This window comes from Antechinus flavipes, chromosome 2 (assembly GCF_016432865.1).
Source record: "Antechinus flavipes isolate AdamAnt ecotype Samford, QLD, Australia chromosome 2, AdamAnt_v2, whole genome shotgun sequence".
NCBI classification, from domain to species: Eukaryota; Metazoa; Chordata; class Mammalia; order Dasyuromorphia; family Dasyuridae; genus Antechinus; species Antechinus flavipes.
Window position 1 is genome coordinate 61,551,136 of NC_067399.1, and position 16,577 is coordinate 61,567,712.

Below are 16,577 nucleotides of genomic sequence, written 5' to 3' on the forward strand. Positions count from 1 at the left end.
TCAAATTTAGCTTCAGACACTAACTGGATGACTGTGAACAAGCCATATTACGTGTTTGCCTTGATCCCTTCAACTATAAAATGGGGATAACTATTGCATCTCCCTCCCGAAGTTGTTGTGAGGATTATGAGATAGTATCTATCAAGTGCTTAGCACAATACATGGCACATAGTAGGTATTTAATAAATGCTTATTCTACTCTCACCCCTTGTATGTACGTCTCCCCCTTTAGTCTGTAAACTCTCTGAGGGCAGGGACTATTTTTGTGTTTTCGCTTATAACTGTATTTTTAAGGACTTAGCACAATGCCTAGCATATAGTAATCAATCAATAAATGTTTGTTGACTTGACTGAGTGGTTGATGATGGAAGGATAACGTCACTTTTTTGGAATCAAGGAAAGCTATCTGTACATATGACTGGTGGGAAAACTCTAAAACTGCTACACCACAAACTACGAATTCACCACCAGAGGGCGATGTCTAGGTGCAGGCCAGGTCTGATTTGGCACAAGAGCAGCCAGAGGCTGAGGGAAGTCCCTATGTTGCTTCAGACTTAGAAATAGAGGTAGGCAGCTCACATTTGCAAACTCTTTACACTTAGAGTTCTTTTACACCTGTCATTTCATTTCACAGGTCCATAGGTGCTGGAACTGAGAGAGACCGGATGACTTGGGAGAATTTTTCCAACTACGAGGCTAGATCTCAGGGATTAGAATGTCTTTCCTTCCATGCAACCAAGCAAAAAGGCAATAAGCGCCAGTTACGCTTTAAGACACTAGACTGGCCCCTCTAGATAAATGCCCACTTGCATCCAGCATTTTAAAGACAACCCAGTTTTATTTATGGGTCATATCCTCCAGCCAAGTTAGACTACTCTCTGACCTTAATAACTGAAAGATAATCAGAACAGCATTTCCAAATAGAATGTGTTGCAGATTATAAGAAGTCATTCTGAGGGGAATGACATCCACCCCCAAAATATAAGCCTTGTTTTCCTTCTGGAATAGGACCATTTGCCCTCAAATGGCAGAAGTACAGACTTCTAGGCTGTTCTGATTTTTTGATCAGATCCAGACTGCTTTTCTAACATGGTCAATCAAGGATAGCTTCAAGACAACCTGAAGATTTTCCCCAGTGCTTTGTTGCCTTAGGAAAGAATTTTAAGAATTTCTTTTAGCTATTCCTCTTTGCCTGTTCCCTCTATCTCCAGCCTCAGCTTTCATGTCACTTCCTAAAACTGGTCTTTCCCAATAATGAATTTATTTTGAACATCCTTATCTGAGCACATGTTGCTTCCTCCCCACTAAAATGTCAATTCCCTGAGGGCAGGGACTATTTTGTTTCAGGTTTTATCTACAGCATTTAATGCTTAAAAAGTGTTTAACAAGATTTGGGAACAAAATAGAAACCCATGGTTTGGAGAATAGCTAAATAATTTTTGTTGTGTATAAATGTAAGGGTATGTTACTGTGCTATAAAAAGTAATCCAGATGATGAACGGAGAGAAGCCCAGAAAGATCATGTGAACTGATGCAGAGCCAAGAAAACAAGACACACAATGACTACACAATATAAACAGAACCCCCTTCCCCCAACAAAAAAAATCTGAAAGCAAATGTTGCCAAAGTATAAAGAACAAATACAGTGGGGCAGCTAGGTGTCACAGAGGGCAGGCCGCTGGGTCAAGAGGACCCGAGATCATATTTGGCTTCAGCCACTTCATAGCTGTATGACCATGGGCAAGTCACTTAACCCTGACTGACCGACTAAAAAAAGTCAACCAAACAGAAAAACCATGATGGCTTGAAAAAATATGCGAAGACACCAGTGCAATGCACAAAATTTCAAGACTTCTCCTTATATTGCTGGGTCATGTTTGAGACTTATTAACATAATCATCTTTTGCCAGCTGTTTATTTACTTCCAACCAGCGCGTCTATCAACTTCATGCCCACCCTTCTCCACCTTTTTGGTTTCCCTTTGTTTATTTTATTTTTTTTAAGTTTGTTGACTTAAATTATAAAATCAAAGCAGCAATTATATAGAGGAATAAGCCCCTGAATACAGAGTAAAAGGACGCAGTTTCCACTCCTACCTGCCTTGTCACCTTAAATACATTATTTCACCTCTATAAGGCTCAGTTACCTAATCTAAAAAATGAGCAGGTAGGACTAGATAGCCCCAAAGTTCCCTTCCTGCTCTCATTCTACCACTTTTACAGGCTGGGGGAGAACAAGAACTTATCCTTTCTTCTTCCTGCTTACCTGGTATCCTGCAAGCTATTTCCATTATAGATATACATGCGTTTCACAGTTGCTCCATGGGGAATCTGAAGAGAAGCCAGGCCATGGGCAAAATTAGGCTGCAAAGACAAAATACAAGTTTTACTAAATGTATTGCATCTTTTGAGATTCAGATGGTAACATCTACTAGCACCAATCCACATATAGCAAAGTAAGAAAATGGATGATAATCTCAGAAATATAAATGTTGCTTATATATATGCGTGTATATATAATACATACATATACATATTTAAATCAAGTAACTACTTTTTCCCCACAAAAGAAACATTAGAAGCATATTTCTTTGAACTAGAGGTTCTCAATTTTTTTGGTCACAAGCTTCCATTACAACTCTTTAAAAACTACTAAGGACCACAAACAGCATTTATTTATGTGGGTGAGGTCTACTGACATTTATCACATTAAAAATTAATGTGGGTAAAATTAATTCATCTTAAATAACTATAACCAATTATTATGTTAACATAAATAACATACCTTTATGAAAAACAATTATGCATTGAAAAATTAGTGAAAGTTTCCTTACTAAAGGAGTTGAAATGAAGAAAAGGGATTGTTAGGAGCCACAAGCCATTGAAAATTGAAAAGATAAAGTCTTTCACACTAAACTGTATAATTAAGGGAAAAAATAAAAATTTTATTTTAAATTTCTTTTCATGAATACATCTATTGTTTAAAGCTGACCACATCAATATTACCATGTATCACTGAGGAAATAATTATCCTTAAGTACTCTCAATGCTTTCCCTTCTCCCGAGATGAATCTGACAAACCATGTTCAAACATTTATTAAGCACCTCCTGGATGCAAGGTCCTACACATAGATAGACACAGGTAAAGGAGACATAGTTCCTAAGCTCATGATATGGTAGAGGAAGATCAAGTATATACATGTTAAAAACAAGTCCCAAAAAAGTACATAACAGAAGAATAAACTCTATGGGAAGAGAAACTTGCTTCTATCCAGAGATGGTGAGAAAAAGAATCAGCAGTGTCCCAGAGATATAAGCATTTCCTGTAACTGTGTATCACAGGACACAGTGCTAAAAGGCCATAAGAGTTCACTGAATTCAATGCTAGTTTTTAGGGACAGAGCAAGATTTAAAAAAACAAACAAACCCACTGCATGTGTCTTTGAACAAATTACTTAATAATGGTAAATTTAAAGGCAAAGAAATAAAAAAGTAGTCTTCTTGGCTAGATATTTATTCATTAAATTCTCTGAAGTCATGTGCTATGTTTATACTCCTAACAATATTTTAGCAAAATTAGAAACACAGAATTCCTGACCTCATATTTTGGAGCCTCGGTCCATGAGTCTAACTGAAAAGAGAATGATAATCCTCTAAAGTTGAGGTGAAAAAGTTGTTCAGCCGAGTTGTACACTGGAAAAGAAGAAGTTCCATGTGAATGCAGAAGTTGCTTTGGCTACAATTTCCAACTGAAGATTAACAGGGGCCCAGGACTGGGCAGGACAACTGAGCAATGGCAGCAGGATTTGTTTCTGAGATGCCATTGTGGCCTTGGACCAGTTCCTCTACCTCTCTGAATCTTGGGGATTTTCCTCTTTCTGATGCTTCTCAAGATTTGGAAGGATCAAATGAGAACTGTTTTCTTAATCTTTTATTATATTTTTTTACCTCTAGATTTACTGAGGAGATTTAAAAGCACAAAACTACTTTCACGTTCACTGTCTTGGGTTGTCACTATCTAATGACCTTTCTGCTTAGCACTGCTTACCTCCTGGATGGGTTGCTCCAAAGGACTGATCAATCTGTTCAATGGTTGGAGCTATTGCCTGAGAGTTAAAATGGACACCACTGGAAAACAAAAAAGGCTCTTTTCAACAGTTATAAAACCTCAGAATTCATGAGTTATTATGGCTGCAAAATGTACTTTGAAAACAAAAACCAATATACTATATAAAACCAGATACTAGTTGAAAACTAAGTTCAGATATTAAGGTAAGTCACTAACAAAATCTATTTTTCTTATACTTCAAACATGATTTCATTGGTGTAAATAACTCTTTGATGTAGAAATTCCCCTTACATGATATACATGTAATACAGTCTTAAGAGAGTCTGGGAACACAGAAAGGATGATTTGCCCAGAGTCCCACAGCCAACAGGTATGAGAGAAAGGACTTGAATCCACGTCTTCCCAACTCCAATATCAAGCTTTCAGTAACATACTGACGTTCATCCAAGATTTTTATACATAAGAAAACAAAGACTATATTCACAGGCTGTTCTTCAGAGGTTCTCAACAGATTGAGGGATATGTGGGTTTCAGTCTAGTGGAATTTCAACAGTACAACCATTACAGGGGCATGGAGTAAGGCTGGCTCAGGGAGATCAAGGTGTGAAAAGGCTGTGCTATTCCAGTAGGAGGTGGGAGAATTTTTAAAAGGAGTATATATCAGCAGAGTAGGACTAAGCCACTAGGAATAAACGTGGGGAGAGAGAATTTTGAGGAAGCAAATCTGTAAGGAGGGAAATGTTTATTAAGTGACACTTGGTGAAGAGCTCTGAGGGCCTGGAAGAGAACTGAGAGGGAGTGCCCCTCTGCGCAGAGAGGGTCAAGAGGAGGGAAAAGGGAGAAATGAACTCTATACTGGGCCCAGGCAGAAGTAAAATGAGAATGGGGAGGCAAACATTTCAATAAAAGACTATTTGGAACTCTATCTATCTGGTTTATCTTTTAAGATTAGATTCTTAAAAGACTGACTATCTTACAAAACACGGCCCAAATCTGTTTAAATGAGAGTTTCCTCATCAAAAGATAATTATACTAAATGATCAATATTAGTCTCTGGTCTGATCTAGCAGAATCTCACCAAAATCAGGAGAAGGGACGTGACTACTTACGCCGACATTTCTGTACAGCAAAGACAATGAATGCTATTAATTGTAAAGAAACGTGCTGATGGAGGCAATCAATCCTGGAGTGGCTTTTTAGTGTCCTAAATGGCTCTTATTTTACAGAATGGACCCCAGGCCCCGGGGACCCTGGGTTGTGGTAGATGACAAGAAGAAAGTCTCAGGCCCTACAAATCCCTCAAATGTGATGGGCCTCATAGCTCTGGGAAGCAAAGGAAAGCTGATAGACAATTGAACAAAAGAAAAAGTAGACATCTAGAACTGGATTGTCATGAGAATGATATATCACTTTTAAATATGACTTACCAATATTTTAACTTCACTTTAGTCAAGTCATAAACTTCAATTACCTAAAAGACAATACATTGGACATTTAAGAAAAATGATTAAAGGCATACATCTCTTAAAAAGAGATTTCTGGAATAAACACTCATCAGGAACCACAATAGACGAATATTGTTTTTAAGAAAAGACTTTTGAGGAGAAGCTAGGTGGCCCAGTGGATAGAGTGCCAGCCCTGAAATCAGGAGGTCCTGAGTTCAAATCCAGCCTCAGACATTAACACTTCCTAGCTGTGTGACTTTGGGCAAGTCACTTAACCCTAACTGCCTCAGCAAAAAAAAAAAAAAAAAAGACCTGCTTCTACTTAAAAGGCAGGGAAAATTCACATTACATTGTTCATGATAATCCAGATATTCAAAGCAACTTCTACAAGGCTATCCAAATATATAACCCTCTGTGTAACAGCTTAGTTTCTTTATACTTATTCCAAAGTCTGGTTCCTAGATAACTATAGGGACAGAGTGTGCCTTTTATAGGTACACTCAAATCTAAAATAGCCTTTTCCTATAACAAAAATTAGAACCCAGACCTGTGATTTCATTGAATAAATGAAAAAGCATTCATCAGGTCCCTACTATATGCAAGGCACTGTGTCAAGCCTGGGCAAGCAAGTGGAAAAGAGGGTTTCTTCTTTCAAGAAGCTCATCTTCTCATTAGAAGCAACAATACAAAGACTAAGTTTTAGCTGCAAGATCCTAAGGTTCTTAGAGTAAGAGGCAAAGTAGTAACATTTTGTCCCCACTGATAAAAACATATTTCTGATGCTAAGCCACTTGACTGTGCCAAGTACTTTGGTGGCGAAGACTTGATTTTCTTCAGGAACTGTAGAACTTGTTATCAGCAGTTGCTAGGTAGCAGCTCCTAATTGAAGATCCTTTCCACACCCTTACAGATCAGTACCTTCTCTGTACTTTTGGTCAAGAGTACTGCAGGGTGAAGGGCCTTGCCCAGAAAGACCCAGTCAGTATGTGTCAGGGGCTGAAATGCTACCTAAATCTGCCTTCTTCTCTCCAAGGCCAGTTCTTTATCCACCTACTACACCTTTCTGCCTTTCAAAAGAAGATAAAATTAAAACCCAGACAGTTAAATAAAATCATTTTAATTTTATTATATAGAATGAACTTTTCTTTTTCACTTCTGCAGGTACTATTCTGGACTATATTTCTATGACTGAGGATCTTAATAAGTTATTAAAATCCAGCTCACACTGAGTGAAAAAATCATTCTAAAATATCCTGCTTTAAACACCAAGTTTTTCTAATAGGAAATGGGCCACATTATAATAACAAAGGGAGGATTTTACTTATGTATCTGCCTATATTTCTCTTACAACCTAGATTAATGGAATTACCTAAAAGGGAATCTTGATATTTTAACTCTAAAGAAACTGGAACTTTCCTTATAATGTATTTACCTTTATGGAGGCACATAGTCCTTCAAATATCTTGATAAGGACAAATTCAGTAACCATTTGCTAAGTGCCTACTATATGCTAGGCACCAAGGTGATATAATAAAATCCAGGAAAGATAATCCTTGTCTTCTGGGAATTTACAGTTTAAGAATTTCGCTATTTTGAGCTGATAAGTTACTTAATTCAATCCTTTTATTTTATAGCGGAAAAAACAGAAACAGTTTAAGCAAATCACTCAAGTTCATACAAATACTAAGCCGTGGGGTTCAACGTAGGCCCTTCTGATTTTCTCACTACTCTTTCCATTAGCACTCACCACCTCTATAAGGCACAAAAAATACAAAAAAGAACCAAACTGACACAAAGCAAAGTCTTGATTCCAGGCCAAAGGTATGCTGCTGATCTGCTCAGAGGGATAAATGATGGATTTGGTTTGATTCAAATATTTGTTAAGCTTTTGCTAAGTGCAAGGGGGTTACTCTAAGGACAGGGACAAAAAGACAAAACTGAGACCATAGTTACCCCTGAAGGGCCTATCTTCACCTGGATTACAGAACACATCAGCCTTTATTAGCTGAGTAGGCATGGCTAAGTCTGTGACGATGGGTCCACAGGGCAAGTTTATCACCTACTCACAGTACAGGTTGTCCTTAAGCTAATCAACCACTAGGTACATGCCAGAAAAAGGGATTCAAGTCAAAATAATTTAATTTCAATCTAATTTTCCCACAGAAATGTTATACTATACAATGGCATCTGATTTTTATCAGCAATGATAATAAACATTATTTTGTCAACCACAAATGGCACACAATGTTAGCTTTTGTACAGTGTGAAAAAACTATTATCTACAAAAGTCTATATTGGGTAGAATCTCTGGCTGGGGTTATGTAAACAGCTAGAAAGATCAGGAGACAGAGTGTTGTGAAACAATGATTTTGGAATCAAAACCGTGATTTCACAATGTGGCTCTTGACCCATACCATTTAGGTAGCTTTATAAATGTCACTTGTTTTCTCTGAATTTCAATCTTTCCATTGTAAAACAAGGAAGCTGGACTCCCGTAGGAAGAAGTCCTTTCAAATTCTAACATTCTATGATTTCAGATGAACTGTGTCCAAGAGATTCCCGAAATGTTGAACTACAAAGTGGGAGCTCAGGGGAGAGCTTTGCATACAAGAACGTATCAGGAAGCAGAGGTTGTACTGTCTGATGTAAGTGCTCTAGGGAATGACAAGAGTATAAATAACAAGATACTATAAATATAGATCACTAAATTAAACACAGTCTGCATGAAGGGCATGATTGGTCATGGCAACAACACACAAAATGGTTCTCCATGTTTCAAGATGATCTTGTTGATGTTCTCTAAATGTTTGGTGGTAATTAAAAAGATTTTCTCATGATGAACCAATAAATAAAGACCAGTTTTCAGGTTTGTTTATTTATTCAACAACTAATTACTTAAGTGTCTTCTAGGGATGCTGCTCACAAAAGCTGCCCATGGCACTGTCTCTCCAGGGCGCTTCATCACAGACTGTTGGATTGCTGAATTCCAATCTTCAATAGTATTCCATGGTCACAGCCCACATCATTTGAAACTGAGTCTAAGTAGGGCCATAAGATTTATCTTGCCTTCCTTATTCACTATAAAGCCTCTCACCTACTAGGAATTAAAGGAGCTGACTTAGTATCCAATCATTAAGGATTCCGTCTTGCCATGACTACTATATAGGTGAACTAGCTAAAGAAGCAATAATAGAGAAGACAGGGGAGAACTGGTAACCTTTGTGGCTTCATAAGGGTAACATCCCTATTCACAAGTTTACATTTTTTAAAAGACATTTAACATATTTAAAAAATTTTTTTTGAGTTCCATATTCTTTCCTTCCTTCTCTCTCTCCTCTCTTTGAGAAGGTAACTTGAAAAAGATTATAAATGTGCAGTCATATAAAACATTTCCATATTAGCCATGTCACAAAAGAAAATGCAGACAAAAAAAATATCAAAAATAAAGTTAAAAAAAAGTATGCTTCAATCTGCATTCAAAGAAATTTATATTCTAATGAAGAAATTCATGTAAAAATAAAAACAGCATAAATAAAAATATACACAAAACAGTTAATTATGAGGAATTCATTTCGGAGGGAAGTGAGATCAGGAAAGGCTCCACAGAGAAGATAGTGCTTGAATCTTGAAGGAAGAGAGTGATTCTATGAGGCAGAGAGATAAGGAGGGAGAGCTTTCCAGGCATAAGAGATGCAGACATAGATGGGATATGCATTGTCGTATATGAAGAAAAGAGAAGTTAGTTTGGCTGGACTGCAGAGTAATGAAGGAAGAAAGCAATGTCCAACGAGACTGGAAAGATAGACTGGAGTCAGACTGTGTAGGGTTTAAACAGAGTGATTTCTATCTGACCTTAGAGGCAAATAGAAAGTCATTGTAGTTGATAGAAATCACATACTAAGATTTGCTTTTAAAGAAAATTACTTTGGCAGCAGTGTGTAGGCTGGACTAGTACGATAAGAGGCTTGAGACAGGGAAACCAATTAGAAAGCTTGTTACAACAATCTAGGCTAGAAGTGATGAGGATAAGGTGGTTACTAGCTTTGTGAGTGGAGAAAAGGGGTCAGACGAGACCTTGCAGTTAGAAATTACAAGATGTAGAAAATGACTGAAGATGTGAGATAAAGGAGAGTGAGGGGTCCAGGATAATGCTGAAATTATCAACATGAGAGACTATAAAGACCAGTCAAGGAGATAAAGAATAGTCATACATATAGAATGAGAACAAAGGTGAAAGACACATAAGGAAAGCCCAGAGAATAGAGAATTTAGGAGGAAAGAGTCAACTAAGTCAAAAGAAATAGACTGAGTGAGGATTAAGGTTTGGCTTTTAAGAGATTATTGATAACTTTAAAGAGAGGAGTTTTAGTTAAGTAATAAGGTAGGAAGCCAGATGGCAAAAGTGGGAGCAATGAGTGCAGACATCTCTTTTTAAGGACTTTAGCTGAGAAAGGAAGGAGAGATATGGGACAGTAGCTTGAGGGGATGTTAAGGTACAGAGAAAGATTTTTTTTTTTTTAAACTGGGGAGATTTGATTATGTTTTATTGTTGTAAGAAAATAATGAGTACTTAAGAGCAGAAGGGAAGAAAAGGGACTGCATGCTAAATGGCCTCAAATTTCTTTGCAAGGTAATCAATCACTAAGATCCTCAGCCAAGAGAGGGATGGAGAGGGAAGGCATGTGGATAGCTTCTGAGAAGGGAAAACAAGTTCTGGAATAGTTTCTGTAGAGTTAGAATCAATTACAGGAGAATAAAAGAACCCAGCTGAAAAGAGAGAAGATGAGTGGGCAATGCATCCAGTTAGCACACTTAAACAAGGCTTCCTTTGGCTGTGTTCACAAGCTTGGGAGTAAAAGCAAGAGACAAATGATAGAGTAATCAAGAGCAGAGAGGAGTAGCATATGGACAGGTAGAGCTGAAATAGCTAACCTAAATGGGTTGATATTGGAGATATTCCTCCTCAAAGAGAAGGCACCTGAGAGACAGAGCAAATGGAGGTATCAATGAAAACAAAGAACGGGTGTAAGATACAGGAAGGGGTGGAATGATAGTTATGGTCATGTAGTGTAATGTCAGAATTTCAAAGTGGGGAAAGTGGAACACTTGAAGCTAAGGATGACCATCCCCTTGCGTACCTGCAGTAGAATGAAAGTTATGGAAGATAAAGAAGACAACGGAATTTGGAGGTTTAGGATTTTGAGGGAGCCTCTATTATCTGTGAGACTATTAAAGTCTGCTAGTAAATGGAAGAGTCAGGGAATAGAGGAAAATGGTAAGCCAGGTGTAAACTCCTTGTGAATCAAAGGCCCTGGCTTCCTGGACTAATATTTCTAAGCCAGGAGGGGCTGGGAATCTGAAAGGAATCACAAATCAATAGGAAATACAGTTAGTTTCTTAAAGGGACCACAACCCGCTTCATTAAGAGGTAAAATTACTTGAGGGGGATGGGTAGAAAAAGATTGGCTAGAAAATTGAGATTGAATGGACTTCAAATGTGGAAAAGTTGCTAAGTTGAAGAAGGCAAGGGAGAATCTAAATAAGTGAGGTGCAAGGACCTCCTCAGGACCAGTGGATTAGGAATATGAGAGAAGGTACAGACAGTAAAATGTTGGACATGCCTTCACTTCTTTTGTTTTTTATTTTGAGAGACAATTGGGATTAAGTGACTTGCCCCAGGTCACACAACAAAGAAGTGTTAAGTGTCTGAAATCATATTTGAACCCAGGTCCTCCTGTCTCCCAGGCCTATGTGCTTTATCTACTGCACCATCTAGCTGTCCCATAGCCTTCACTTCTTTAAGTCTCAGTTTCCTTATCTATAAAATGGGAACAATACTTCCAGTACTACCTCAGTGGATTATTGTGAGGAAAGAATCTCATAAACTTTAAACCTTTCAAGAAAGGGATATTATTATGATGTCAGCAGAAAGATCAAGTAACAATATCCAAGACGGTGCCCTGCAAATGCATCATCTGTGCTCAGTCTGACACACCTTTAAAATATATGTTATAATTTATTTCAGGCAACAGGTTTCTTTCAGCCAATATCCAAAGAATTTTCCCCAGTTGCTCTCTAAATGAATTCTATCTGCCACTTGTCCCTTGTTTGTAATACTTCTGAAAAATATACTTACACAATTTTTGGGAGGGAAAAGGCTGTCAAATTCTTCAGTTTCCAGAAGCCCAAACATTCTCAAGATTATCTGCTCTTGATCTATCTTCCAGAATTGTTACTTTCATCTGAATTGCTTGCCAACATTTGTCCAACTGCATTATTTTTTAGTTATTTGTATTTTCACTTTATCTTGTCATTTCAACAACTTCTAGAGAAAGTTTTGTTGCTTTTTAATTTGGAAGTAATTTTAAAATTCTAAATCTCGAGGAAAAATAAACCATTTAAACAAACAAGATCTTACATGATCACATATAAAATCATAAATTCCAAATTATCCATATTTTTTAAAATATATATCAACAAAACAACAAAAATGTCACGTTTGCTTCTTTGCTTCCTTCTGATCATTTTCTGTGTGCATCCAAATTTTTTGCTATATAATGATGTTATACATCATCACAGTCAGTCTGCATAATGGAGTTTTAATTTTGTTTTCTTTTATTGAGGAATTTCTGGTTTTGTTATTGATAATACATTTTTTCTTTATGTGTTGATGACTGATGCCTTTAATTTTTAAAATGTCTTTTAATTGGATTAGAGCTCTTCTCTGTCTTACTAATTTTTGGCATTTCCCATGGTCTTCCTTTTTTTTTGAGAGGGGTAGGGAACAATTCTGCTATTTTAGGGATGTGGGGGATATTCTTCCAGCATCCAAAGAAAACCTTGGTGCTTTCAAGTGCTCTGGACAGGTTATATATTCTCAACCAGTAGGTACTAATAAACCACATAATAATAAATAATAATAACACACTAATAAACCTTATTTCTATGGCAGGGAAGTCAATCTAGTTTCTCAATCATTGTTTCAATTTTGCTGCACAGGAGATGTCCCCAGCACACTGTAATATATAGTTTCCTTACTGTTCTTTATTAATCTATAATCTGAAGGAAGGAATCCAAGCTGAGTTTATGGTACTCAAGGTAAATGGAGAAAGAAGAGATAGCCTGTAAAAAAAGTGCAATGTGTGGACAGGGAATAATAAGGAAGGTAGAAAGGAAAACAGCTATTGTTGTGCTTTGACAAATGTTTAGGTGTATCATAGTCTGAGAAAGACTAGTGGAAAAGACATAAGAATAGCTCTTATAATACAGTCACCCAAGATTTAGCTTCTTATATTTGGATAAATAGAATAGAAAGGGGTCACCAGAAAACACTCAGGGAATTGCTGAGGTCAGTAGTCTGGAGGAGGTGTTATAGATAGGTTACATGAAATTACAGGAGAGGCACAAATAGGATAAACTGGTCTTTTCCAACTCTTCTCTATATTTTCATCAGTCTTCAAAAAGGGTTTCAATGATTCCAATGGAGATAATCACTATGAACAACTATGAAGTGGGAGTGAAACACAGACTTGCCCTGCCATTCAACAGGCTCAGGGTCTGAGGTGATTATTCCTGACAGATTCTGAAGCACAAAGACAGGCTCTTACTGCACTACGCATGAAAGTCTCCCATTTCCTCTAAGAAGTGTTCCAATTTCTCCTTCCCCTATCCAATATGATGCTGAACAGGAAGATTTACCAAAATAGTGTCAGTGCTTACTAGCTTCTCAGCATGGAGGTTCCCTGTTCTTTTCTTACCTCAACTTTCAGCGATAATTCTAACCAGAGGGGCTGGGCCCACAGGAAGGAGACAAAGAGATTACAAAAAACATGCAAGTACATTTTCAGATTTTCCCAATTTATTAATCAGTTATGCTATATTTTTTCCCCTTTCCTTTTTTCTTATGAACATATTACTTGTTATAGAGGATAGCTCTCTTTGGAAGAAGGGGAGTTACTGGGGAATACTTTGTTAATAAAAGCTTATTTTAAAAAGAGAATGAGTGAGACAAACTGTTTTCAGAAAAACTACTTTGAGACTCTGGAAGTTCATATTCCTTCTAATTCAAGTCTATTTGGTTTCAATCAAAGCTAAATAATCTTGATAACTGACTCTTAGTTTGAAATTAGTTCTGTACACCAATCTGAATCTACCTTTTAAGTTGTAGCTTTGAAATAATAAGGCTCCTGTGACCCATAATCAACCTATGAGCCACCTTGAGATTTGTAAACAATATATTATTCAAGAATTATCTTGAACTGTAGCTTACCAATCAATTAGCCCCTAGCTCAAGCAAACAACATAGTAGTGAATATGTCAATCCAAATTCAACATTTATTCAAGGTCTCCTGTATTCAAAGAGAACCATCAATAAAGAGACATGCAACTCTCAAGCCCCACTAGTCTGCACAACATCTGAGAACAAGCTCCAGTCTCTGTTCTTTTACATATAGTATCTACACCAAAATGTAACAAAACGAAAGACTTCCTTTGCAACAACATTCTTAGCCCTTAACTGTGGGATAAGACTTCAATTGTTTCTACATAACTGTCCCTAGCTTGCCATAGCCAAAAAATCATCGGCTCTGTGACCAACCTACTGATAAGAGCCACTCTATATTTAGCAAATAGTCTGTTGCTAAGTCTATGATCAAGTTCTTTCTAACTTGATTGGACCTGCCAAAGAGTTTGAGCTCCATTGGCATGGCACAGAAGTGACCCTACATAGGTTAGAAGGAGGTGCTAAAGCAGAAACTGGGTGAAGGTATAAGGAGTCCCTAGATCAATGAGAGTACAGAGCTAAAGATTCTATACAACAAAATATAAGCTACCCAAAACAAACAGGCCATTTCCTTGTTTTATCCTACTAGCAACTACAACTACTACTCACTCTTGTTCTTGTACAACCACCACCATCATCTCTCTCCATCTTGCTTTTGTGATATACTGTCCAGGCTGCTGCAGTTGGAGTCTGAGGGCTGGATTCAAAAGCACTTACTACTTATGTGTCACCCCAAGTAAGGATTTACTTTTCTGGGCCTCAGTTTTTTCATTGGTAAAATCAGGAGTTGGAATTTAAGGTTCTCTTTTGTATTAAGTTTATAATTCTAGTATTCCTTTCTTCCAGAGCAGCTTAGGATTTTCATAAATCTCTTGGCTTCAGTCATCATCATGCCTCCTTTAGTCAATATTTGGTTTCAGAGAGAAGACTAATTTTCCTTTGCCTTTTTGTGAGAATCTCCAATAGTAACTGTGTTGCCCCTGGCATTCCATTGGTTTCTAAGTGAAAATGGGATGGCACTGATTTGTGAACTACTGAAGTGGAAGACACACAGTAAGGATGTCTGGATGAAGACTGAAGCCTGGAACTACAGACAGCCAACTACGCTAAAAGCACAGGAGATCTGAAGCCATGGGTCAAATCTCAGGTCTAACACTCACTACCTGGGACCAGGGCAAGCTATTCTCCCTTCTCTAGGCTGTAGTTTAATCTGTGAAATGAGAGGGGTGGACTAGATGATCTCTGTGTGCTGTCCAGTTGCAAATCTTATTAAACTGTAAATCCCATCTATGTGAGAAGACTACTGGACCCTAACCCTGGCTCTGCCACTATCTCTGTGCAGATTCAGACAATGTGCTTCCTCTCTCTAGACCTCAATTTCCTCTGTATAACACAGCAGCTGGATCACCTCACAGAATCAAAGACTTGGAGTTGGATAGAACCTCAAGATTAGATCATCTCTAGAGTCCATTCCAATTCTAAAATTCTATAATAGAAAGGCATTTATTTCACTTCCCAGCCCTAAGTTTTCTCATTTGTAAAGTGGGCTATGAAAGGATTAAGGGCCTTTCAATAATAAAGTGCAATATAACACAGTACAGAATATACAAAATCCATTTTGTTAAATGTGACAAAAACCTATCCTCAAAAAGGCATAGAGCTATCCTCAAAAATGCTGAATGATTGTCAAACATTAAATATCTGAGATGACATTTGTGTTTACCTTTAGCCGCTGATTAAAAGCATCAAACAACAGTTTGATTCCATCCTGAGTCAGGTTAAGGATGAGATCATGACTAAGAGGGGCCTGTAAGACAAAGGGAAAATAACATGAAGACTCCATTCACCTTAATAGGATTTATAAAGCAGCTATTGTGTATTTATACTTTGCACTAGGAATTGAGGGAAATACAAAAAATTGAGGGTAATAGTCCATTTCTTCAAGAAATCTCATAGTTCAATATGAGATTTAGAGACTAAGTAGTTCTACTTATATGACATATTTTTTGTTTTCAACCAGCCATGTTATTTCTGCAATGTTAGCTAATGAGATATTATGTACCCTGTGACAACCGCGCCGGCACCAAGGATAGCTTAGAATCAGCCAGAGTCAGGGTAAGCAAAAGTCCTTAGTTTTTATTCTTGGTCTTTAGTGGTAGAAGTGAAGGGGATGGAAGTAGGATCTCCTCAACCGCCTTCTTCCTCGTCTACTGCCAAAGTGACTCTGGCTTGTCTTATTCCACCCCCTAGTCCCTCCTACAATTCTCTGTATACACCAATCATCAAGCCAGCACAGTATAGTGGGAAGGGCCATTTTCCAAGCATATGCCCATAGAGTATTGTCCAATCAGTAGTAAGCCTCAAGTGTTTGGTTGTCCTGACTTCAGTGCATTGACTCAAGAGTTTCAGCCCTCTATAGTACCTGACTTTCATAAAAGAAGTATATTCCACTTTGTTCATCTTAGGCAGAAATTACACATTTTTATTCTGAATTCATTGCTTTTGGTCAAATATTAGGAAGAAAGAAGCCATATGCAGACTCTTACAGTTACGATTGAAAATTATTCTCTCTCCAAAGTTAACAAGGATCTCTTAATTGCCAAATATTTCCCCCCCTGAATTTTTAATCCTCTTGATCTCTGTGCAGATTTTGATACTATCAGTCACCTTCTTTTCCTGGATACTCTCTCCTCTCCTTGTTCTCTACCAATGTTCCATCTCAATTTCCTTCATGCAGGTCACACCCACAAACCCTGGATATCCCCCAAGGATCTGTTCTGAGA

General features: G+C 37.6%; 1 protein-coding gene across 1 annotated transcript in view; it reads right to left on the reverse strand.

Annotated features, from left to right (window-relative positions):
- The window catches only part of PHAF1 (phagosome assembly factor 1), a 52,235-nt gene that overhangs the window by 22,396 nt on the left and 13,262 nt on the right, over positions 1-16,577 (reverse strand). The window contains exons 3-7 of the mRNA XM_051975043.1: positions 15,518-15,601; positions 5,496-5,539; positions 4,048-4,127; positions 3,598-3,692; positions 2,266-2,363 (exon numbers count right to left, since the gene is read on the reverse strand). Of these exons, the coding sequence (XP_051831003.1) occupies positions 2,266-2,363; positions 3,598-3,692; positions 4,048-4,127; positions 5,496-5,539; positions 15,518-15,601 (401 nt within the window). The remainder of the gene's footprint in view (positions 1-2,265; positions 2,364-3,597; positions 3,693-4,047; positions 4,128-5,495; positions 5,540-15,517; positions 15,602-16,577) is intronic.